This window comes from Neospora caninum, chromosome XI (genome assembly GCF_000208865.1).
Source record: "Neospora caninum Liverpool complete genome, chromosome XI".
Lineage (NCBI taxonomy): Eukaryota > Apicomplexa > Conoidasida > Eucoccidiorida > Sarcocystidae > Neospora > Neospora caninum.
The window spans coordinates 3,082,318-3,091,704 of NC_018397.1; the positions used below are offsets into that span (position 1 = coordinate 3,082,318).

General features: G+C 51.8%; 1 protein-coding gene across 1 annotated transcript; it reads right to left on the reverse strand.

The window, feature by feature from the left end:
- Positions 1-1,785: 1,785 nt before the first annotated feature.
- NCLIV_056710 (conserved hypothetical protein) lies at positions 1,786-6,375 on the reverse strand (the record flags this gene model as incomplete). The annotated part of the gene is made up of 5 exons (XM_003885226.1): positions 1,786-1,991; positions 2,470-2,526; positions 2,734-2,932; positions 3,821-4,683; positions 5,109-6,375. The coding sequence occupies 5 exons, from the start codon at positions 6,373-6,375 to the stop codon at positions 1,786-1,788; spliced, it is 2,592 nt and encodes an 863-aa protein (XP_003885275.1).
- Between the last annotated feature and the right edge of the window lie 3,012 nt (positions 6,376-9,387).

Sequence of the window (9,387 nt, forward strand, 5' to 3'; positions counted from 1 at the left end):
GGGAGTGAGAGAGACGGAGGAGAAAGCGAGAAGAGCGGGAAGACAAATCCAACAGAAAAGGGAGAGGAGAGGGGAGAGCCAGAGCCTCGATACACTGAGGAAGGGGCTAGACGCAGGTGGAGAGGCCGAGAATGAAAGCAAAAGGAGAGAGAGGACGATACGGCGGAAGAGAGAGAGGTAGATCAAAGAAAACTGCGAGACTGCTGGCGAAAGCAGGAGAATGACCAGAGCGGTGTAGATACGGCAGAGAGGCGGGATAGTTCGAAATGAGACCGGTACAGCAACCAGAAAAGGAAGCCGGTAGAGAGAACACGAAACGATGAAAAGGGAAAGAGTGGAGGGTGTGATGCGAGAGACAGAATGTCGGGACAAGGAAACCGGGAGTGGAGAGAGCAAAAGTCGACAGTTTCTGACCCTTCTGTTCCCTGTGAAACTGGTCTCTCCAAAGGATTCATGCAGTCCTTGGTTCAGTCGTGTTTTCTCACACGTAGACGTGCTTGATTCATTTTTTGTTCTCTCCCGTTGAGCGCGTTGCTCCCGATTTCGTATGTGTCCCTTTTTGGTTCTGAAGGAGAAATGCGAGATGCGCAGGAAGACGTGTGTGGAGAGCGGGTGTCTAGACACCCGAACTCGAAACGAGAGGCATGCGCTCCAGTCTCGTGAAGCCTCGTTTTTTGAATGTTCTACGCCATGAAGCCGCGGAGATGCCGCTAAGTGGAGAGGGACTCGTGTCCACTCTTCATTTCCGTCAGACAAAGCGAAGTACTGGTGCTTTTTCTTCGTTCCAAAAACCGCCAAACCACAGAACAAAGGCCACACACACACACGAACCACTACAGGGAACGCCTCGAGAAGCAAGGTGTTGCGTGACGGCTTCCTCGGCGGCTTTGATTCTTCCACTTTCTAGGCGAACATACATTTTTCCGTAGGACATCGCACTGCCTGCAACTTCTAACGAATCCGAAGCGCGTATGACCCTATCTGAACAGAACACTGATGCCGTAAGTCTCAGTGGAAATTCTGTGGGTGTACACTATCTCGCACTGCTCGGTGCTCTGCCGTCTTTCCTCTCCACCAGTTTTAAAAATGACTCTCTTTAGCCGACTGCGACATCCTCTCTCTAAAGGTAGCGACGTGATTTAGAGTTCCATTCGGGTGTCGTTACAATTGAAACAGCTTGAAAGGAATCGCGATGAATTTCGAAGTCCGCAAAAAGTATGGAAAAGGGAGCAGTGCTCTGGCCACCGTCTTGCTCACTGCATATCACCCGTTCGAGTGACATTTGTTCCAGGTTTGCGTGACGGTCCCGGTTACCAGGTTCTTTCTTTAAGCAAACATATCGGCACAGAAACGGGATTTTTTGACGGCTTTGCCTCCTTGAGTAAGAACCGCGTTCCACAAAGGTCTTCAACAAAGGATTCTGACAGCGAAGACAGGGAACTTAGGAATGGAATGACGAGCTCCTCTCGCAGAAAACAGGTTTCTGTGTGTGAATAACCTGTACACGTGCAAACGCAGTATGCGATTGCAAGAACATCCGAGATGGGCCCACGCATAGCTACATACTTGCTGTTGGGGGGTTTTGTAGATTTCTGTTTTTTCTTTGAGTCTAGGACGGGCGGAAGGGAAATCTACGCGCTCTGCCGGGTGTATCGGCATGTCTCTTCCAGGAAACATTCTCCACGTAGAGGCATCCGCTGAAAAACCCGCCACAGAGAAAGGCGATCTTGTCGAGCTCAGCACTGACGGGGCGCCTTCCCCTTTCCTTTGGAAACTCTTGTCTCACTAGGAGGCCGAGTCGATCAATCTCCTCACGTCAGCCACGCAAGCACAGCGAAATCTCTCAACCATCTCAACACATATGGCGTGTCGCTCTCCCTGTTTTGCAGCTGCCTCGGCCACCGTTTCGTCCCTGCTTGGCGTCACATTGGTTTGCAAATCTTTCTCCCCGTTTTCACCGCGCACGCTGCGATCGAGGCGCCTTCGACATTCTGAGACAATTGGGTGCAAACAATAGAAAGCGAATGACGGATATCCCGTCTGACGTCACACTTTCTGTCCTCACTTGTTTGCAGAGGTTACAGAATCCTGGGTATGCAACGTGTCTGCACTGCTTTCCCCCCATCACTTCCATACACGTAAAAGACGCGCATCAAATATATATATATATATATGCATATATGCATGGTATTTTGCCCACAGGTTGACCACTAAGTATCCCTCTCGGGAGCCTGTGCCCCGAGCTAGATGCACGGAGGCGGAACATTACTAGATTCAGAACCATGTGTGCATATATATATATATATGTACATATAACTCTGTAGAATTATTTTTGCTTTTCTGTGTATGCCTACTCGTATGTATGAAAACTTCAAATAGACACAGAATGTGATGCATGCTTGTACGATCGTCCTCCGCATTCACTCTCAAGCTACCGAGGGGATACAGAACGAAGAACTTTCGGCTCACCTTCCAGATATTCTGCCTTCCGTTTAACCCATTCTTTGACCGGGAGTGCGTTTCCGCCTGCACGCATCACGGATGCGGTGTGGAAACCCATCACACAGCCAAATGTGTGTTGAATTGTCTCGAAGCCTGTGCACATCTATCCGTTTTCTCCTGTATACCTGTCTCCCGTACTTGCATGTGTGTCGAGTGCGGTCTCTGTTTCGAGCAGGTGTGACCTGGAGTTTTCTCGCGTCCTTTTATTTCTTGGGTTGAGCATGCATTTACCTTTCTTGTTCCTGTCCGAGCACGCTGTGATCATGCTGTGGAGAAGCCGCCGCAGCGCGAGGTCGAGGGCGGCCAAGATTTCCCCGCGCCAGGCTTTGCCTTCTTTGTCCTTGTTCTTCTCGCCTTCCTCGGCGTCTCGCAGCCCGCATGCGGGTCGCCAGCAGCCACCGTCTCGAAAGGCACTGGCGAAGACATCCGCCTGAAGAACCAGCCACCAAAAGACGGAGAAAACAGAAACGCAGCAGTCGACTTCAGACGCTTCTCCATTCGAAAAAGACGTCCATCGAACATTTATCTACATAGCCCGGGTTAGACATCCGCATTTAACTTCATATATATAGATACAACTAGATCTATATATATATATATATATATATATATATGCAAGTTTACATACACATTAATATATATATATATATATATATATACATATATACATATATATACATATATATATATATTGTATATATAAATATATGCATGCAAAAGGAGAGGGCATATGCGCGTGCACGGGGAGAGATTGATAGGTGTGACACACGTGTGTTCTCTGTAAAGTGAGCACCTCTTGACATGTGTACACGACAGAGCGACTTTCGCAAGAAAGGATGCAGGGAAGGGAACGGTTTGCACACAGGCACACCCGAGCACAAGACTATCGCCTAGTGTATACTGTGAGAAAACACGCGACACCTTCTCCTCAAAGGAATACATATGCATACATAGAAAAGGGTGAATAGGTAAGCAAGTAGGCAGGTGGACAGCTAGATGGCTAGGTAGAAAGAAAGGGAGATAGATAGACAGAGAGATAGACAGAAAGAGAGATAGGGCGATAGGGGAGATGGAGAGATAGACGTAGACGTATCCAGGCATTGCGAGAAGAATGCATCATGGCCTTTTTGGATCAGCAAGTGGAGAGACGAGATGTACAGATGCATGCATGTGAGCCCCGAGAGTTTCTCGCGAGTCTTGGGAGACGAGAGAGGCAGAGCAAACGCAGACAAAGGAACACAGGGAGACGCTCGGGACGAGAAGCATAGAATCGTGGGCGGATACTGTCAGAACTCACGCAAATTTCAACTGGAGGTACTCGGGCTTGATCCTCCCTGAGAAGAAGCCTCCAAGAGTGGCGACACGCCAGTCGCTCCCATTTCCTTGGGCCCTCTTTCTGCTTCTTTCCCCCCTTCTTCCTGTTCTTCCCTGCACTCTTCTCTCCACTCAGCCCGCTTTCTTCAGAAGATGCACATGCGTCACAAACCATCACGCAAAATGAAGAGACAGAAGAATCTTGCCGCGACGAACTGAACGTCGGCGTTGACCCACAGAGAGAACAAGAGAAAGACACAGCGGAAGGAGACACAGAGGAAGGAGACACAGCAGAAGGAGAGGCATTTGTGGATGAAGGGTGGTCTTCATCCAGTGGCGGCGACGCTGTCATGTCCTGGCTGCTGATCTGGCCTTGTTCGTTTCCGTCGTTTATCTTCGGTTCGTCTTCCTTCATGCTCGTTTCTTCTTTGATGCGCTCGCTGGGCGACGCTCTTTCGCGAGTACCCGCAGCATCTCTACCGAGGTCTCGCTGACGGCAAAAACTTTCGTAATGTCGAAGAAGCACCTGGCGCGGCGGGGGCGCAGCCGCATGTTCGTTTCCGTTCTCTGTCCGTCGGTCGTCTTTGCTTTGTTTTCTTTCGAGCGTCTTTTCTCGTTCAGCTTTCGCGCACAGTTCCAGTCGCCCCTTCTGAACTGCGCGAGACCCCGCTGCTGTCCGACCGCCTTCGCTCGCTGCGTCGGTGTCGCTCGCTTCTTTCGCTTTCGTTCTCGTCTGGGCCTTTTGCTCTCTGCCGCGCGCAGGCTCGCCTTTGTCCGAATACCTGGCAGACGCAAAACGGAGCGCGTTCCGTCCCAGGCAGTGGTGGAGAGGAACGTCGAGATACACCTGGTGGAAGGCGCAGCGGTCTGAGAAACGCATCAGCAAGGAAAAACTCTCGCGTTCTGCCGCCGAGAACTATAACCACGGCAAACGCGTGAGAAACACAAACGCGCAACAGCAAAGTAAAGCGAATACATGTGTAGATGAGGGGGAGACGTGGAGAGAGACTGGACTGACGGCCCCGCAGAGATACACGCACACGCACAGAGAGATAGATGGCGGCAGTGGAAACCGGGCCGATGCGTGCACGACGTTAAAACTATCACGCAGTCACGTATATAATTATATTTGGCTAGAGAAGAACAAGTAGGCAGCAACTGAGGCACACGCACATCCGCAGTTCTTCACCGAGTCATGTGCAAACCGTGGCATTTCGTGGATCCAGAAAGTGGGCCCCGACGAAGGGACAGGTGCGGCGACACCTCAAGAGAAGAGTGGACGCGAGGCGTACATTGCGAAGCAAGACGGAACAACTTTTTCCTCATGGAGGTGAGATGCATGGTGTCGTCCACGAGCAAAACAAGCAAGGGAGAAGAGGCAACTGCGTCCAAGGCAGAAGGGGGCGAAGCGGCGCAGGGAGACTCAAGGGAAGATGCGCGATGATGGGCATTGCCCCGCGACTCCTCGCTTCTTTTGCTCCCACCCAAGGCGTTACCCGTCACTTCCTCAAACCTCAGTGAGGAAGCTGCTGCTGCTAATGAGACCCCAGCTTCTGCCTTCTTCTGTGGTGGTCCTCGATGGCCTTCGTCTCTCTCCTTCAGATCCCTCCGCTCGCGCCGCTCCCCCCATGTATCTCCTCGTTCTCCCTCTTCTTCTCTTTCTTCTCCTTTGTTTCCGTTCAGTTCTTCTCCTTCCTCTCCTTTTTCCTCTCGCTCTTCTCTTTCTTCTTCACAAGCAGCCTGCCGTTTATACCACACCTCACGACGCTCCAGAATGTCTCGGATGCGGACGTGGGCGACCTGCCGAGCTCGCTTCCATGTTCCGGGGTCAAAGCAGGAAATGTCTCTGTCCCTTTCCTGCTCTTCCGTCAGCGTCTCGTTGCAAGTTTCCTTGACATATGCATGCTCGACGGCCCGCTTAGACGGTTCTCCGCTGGAAAGGTCAAGAGACGCGGATCTCCTCTCTGGAAAACGCCTGCGTCTGTTGCCGTCTCTTTGTTCTCCGCGACCGTCTCCCTGAGTCACGAAGAAGGAACGCAGGGGAGGAGAAGAAGGAGATGGAGAGGAAGAAGAGAGAGGTGGGGAGGAAGAAGATGGAGAGGAGTGGGGGGAGGAAGGCGCGGAAGACGAAGCAGGGAACGAAGATGAAATGTGTGGTGAGGAAGAGGAGGGGGAAGCATCCGAGCAAACGGCTACACACGAAAACGAACCGGACGGGACGTGTTCAGAACTTTCTTCTCGTTTTGCTTCGACGGGACCCTGCGGCCGCTGGACGCTTTTCGCCTGCGCATGCAGCACGTCCTGCTCGATGGCGTCGAAGCAGATGTGATGAATGGTTACGTGGCGCCGACACAGATGCCTTACGGCGCCTTCAGGATTTCCTTCGATCCCAAAACAACAAGCGTCGTTGAAGGAGCGAGAGAGGTTTTCTGCGAACTGAGGAGATGTTGAGAGAGCCCTACACAGGGTGGTCTTCCCTGACGCCGGCAGGCCGTACACCACAATCAGCATGCAGCTTGTCCTCCGGCCGGAAGGGAGAAAGGGAGACAAGCCTCTCATTCTTGAAGAGAGGTGCGGGCCAGGGATCTATTCAGCCGGAGAGACAGTGGACATGAAGAACGCAAAAACATCTATGTGCAAACATACTGTACACAGATGCTCAAACACTTGCTATCTATGCATATGTTCGTGCGTTGACAGTTGTCGTGAGACGTGCGGATATGTTGAAGAAGACATGCACACGTACACAGAGTTATGGATGATTTTACAGAGGCACATATGCGTAGGCAGGGATACTTGTGCAGCTCTGTCGATGGACAGCTTGAGATGTACACGCACTGCAGGGGGGACACGGCGACGCATATATCCTTCGTTTGGAAGGCATGCGTGGCGCCATAATCCATCCAGAAGCATGCAGATCGATGCTCGGCCTTTCGACTGGAAGCCACCATGCGTACGGGAACTTGACGTGAATTGCAGATTGAGCCACTGACCCTAAACCGTATACACAGGCGCCGGCGTCCGACGCCGCAACGGCAGAAATCATGGAGGAAGAATCCAAGACGAAAACTGTCAGAGGTCAGGGACGATACGTCAAATGCCTCAACAAGCCAAGACTTCTGGGGAAAAGGGATTTTCAGGTTAGGCTCGGCGAGCAAGCGAGATTTTCATTTGATGCTCCGCTATTTTTCGCAGTGTACATACAGCAAGACGTCACGGGTCTCGTCTCACTAGAATACCTACGCTGCGGAAGGAACGCTGGAGGCGCTCGGTTTTGTCTCCAGAAAAGGGAGAAAAAAAGTCCTTCTGCAGTCACTGAGTTAAGAAACCAATCGAAACGAAATGCGTAACACATGAGGAGACAGCGACATCGAATCATTTCTTGATCCCTGCCGCATTGCCGCTATAGGCGAGTTTGAAATTGGCGGGATAGGTGACCCGCGGCAAAGACTCTGTCTGCGGCGGGAAAAGTCGGAGTGTGCCGTGCCGTAGCCACAACGAACTGCAAGCAGTCATTAGTGGTGGTCTACTTGTTTTCACGCAAGTTGGTTCTAGACGAAAAGGACTTCGGGCCCAAGAGGGACGAAAAGGAAATGTGGCGCAGGAAGTGTGAGTTCCACACCGCAGCGACCTCCCTAGAAAGCGCATTGCCCAGCCACGATGGGGACCAGGCACACCTGGAAGCGGTCGACAGGGTATCATGGTAACGCTCCACCGCGCGACAACCAGCGCTCTTACCATTGTTCCCCTTACCCCTGGTGCACAGACTGATTGTTTGGTTAGAGTGTCAGAGGCAGGAGCAGTAAACTGTCAGATCTTGCTGCTCCGAATTCAAGGCCTTGCCAGGAGGTGCTCTGTCTTCTTACGCTCCCTCCCAGGCCCACCCAAAGCACCTTCGTGCAGGTGCTTACTGCCCATCTTCAGAATGGACATTTTCGGGTTTCCGGGACGGACGTAAAAAACACAGATTCTCGCCCGCGCGTAATATCTGGAGTCAATCGGTGTCGTCCAAACAGCTGCATTCCGTTCGACAGCGGCAGTTTTCTCTTGTAAGCTTGCTATATTCCGCAGGCGTCCTGGATCGCCGGTTCCTACCGTGTTCCATTCTGGAGCAAGTTATCGAGGATACAAGTTCTGTGCTCTTTTCAACGCATACTAGACTGCCCTGATGGAGTCACCAACAATCTTTCTCTGGCTACTCGCGCATGCACTTAACTCCGAAACGACTTGCACTAGCAGAGGCGGTGCAAGGAGATTTCTACGAAGCTTTCACTGAAGGATATAGTGAGCCTCGTTCTTTGCCCAGTCCTAGGAACATCGTTACATCGAAAGGCACAAGTTGCAGAACACCCCTCCGTTCTTGAGGCATTCCAGCTGTGTTGCTTGACGCACACAAACGTTCAGCGGAGGTCAACTGCGGGCTGAAAGCACACGTGTATTGGGGTGGGCAATCATATGGGAATTACTCCACTCGACGGGGGATGCGCTCTCCTGAGGTAGTGTAAAACAAGTCAGGAAGGCTGTCGGAGCTGTACAGACAAGGATGTTGATTTCCTCAGTTTGACGGGAGCTTTGAACGAAAAGAAGTCCTGTTCCGCACAGCTCAGGGGCATGCAAACGGATCATGATGAATGATCTGCCCAAATGCTCCGAATTGGAGTTTCAAAAACCGTCACTTTTTCCCAGGAAATCCATGTGGGAGACGAAAAGGCCCCCCCCCCCCCCCCCGCCCCGAACCGCTGTTTGTGCTGCACTCGGTGAAGGCCCGTTCGCTCTAGCAGTTTAAGCTGACACCTCACCGTTAACGAGCAATGGATGATTCTTCCACTACGAAGTTGGTAGGGCCACAGCGTGCGGCCGTTGCCTAGACATGCGATGCAGTCGGTGAAGGCAGAGGGGAAGTCGGAGGAGGAAGGACGCTGCGTGACACTATATCGACTCGAAAAGGGGGGAACATTCGGTCTATCCCGTTCACACGGAATTCGCGCGATATACGAGAAACCAAACGCGTTTCCGTGGTCTGCATGTAGTCATGCTGGCTGCAGCTCACGTTCGCTTGCACCGAGAAAGATGTACAAATTCTTTTTTTACCGATGTCTTATTGCCAGGACGCTCTACGGAGTGTTGACCTACCAACAAGAAGGGGGACCCAGATCGCTCGTGTTGAAGCTGTGCGAGAAACACACACATTCGAGCAGTCATGTGGCAACACGAACTCTCACAGAAGGGCTGTTAAACGCGTGCTTTTTCAAGATCTGATTCTTGATCGCTCGGCGCCTCTCTTCGCTGTCCGGTACGTTAACACCTCTAAACGCACAAACCATTGAGAACGTGCAGTAAAAACATCAGAGTCGGCAAAGAATTTTACGTGACTAGCCCTCTCATTCTCCTTCTCACAGTCGTCATCCTTTTTGTGTGCGGCATCGGCTGACCACGCCCTCCGGCCACAACCCAGATCGCGGCAAGGATCAGGTGCGCGTAGGCCGCACGCTGAAGAGTTCATCGTATAGTCAGTCATCTCGGGCTGAACCGCCTTTTTTTTCTAACAAGCATCGGCTTCCTCGTTATGTG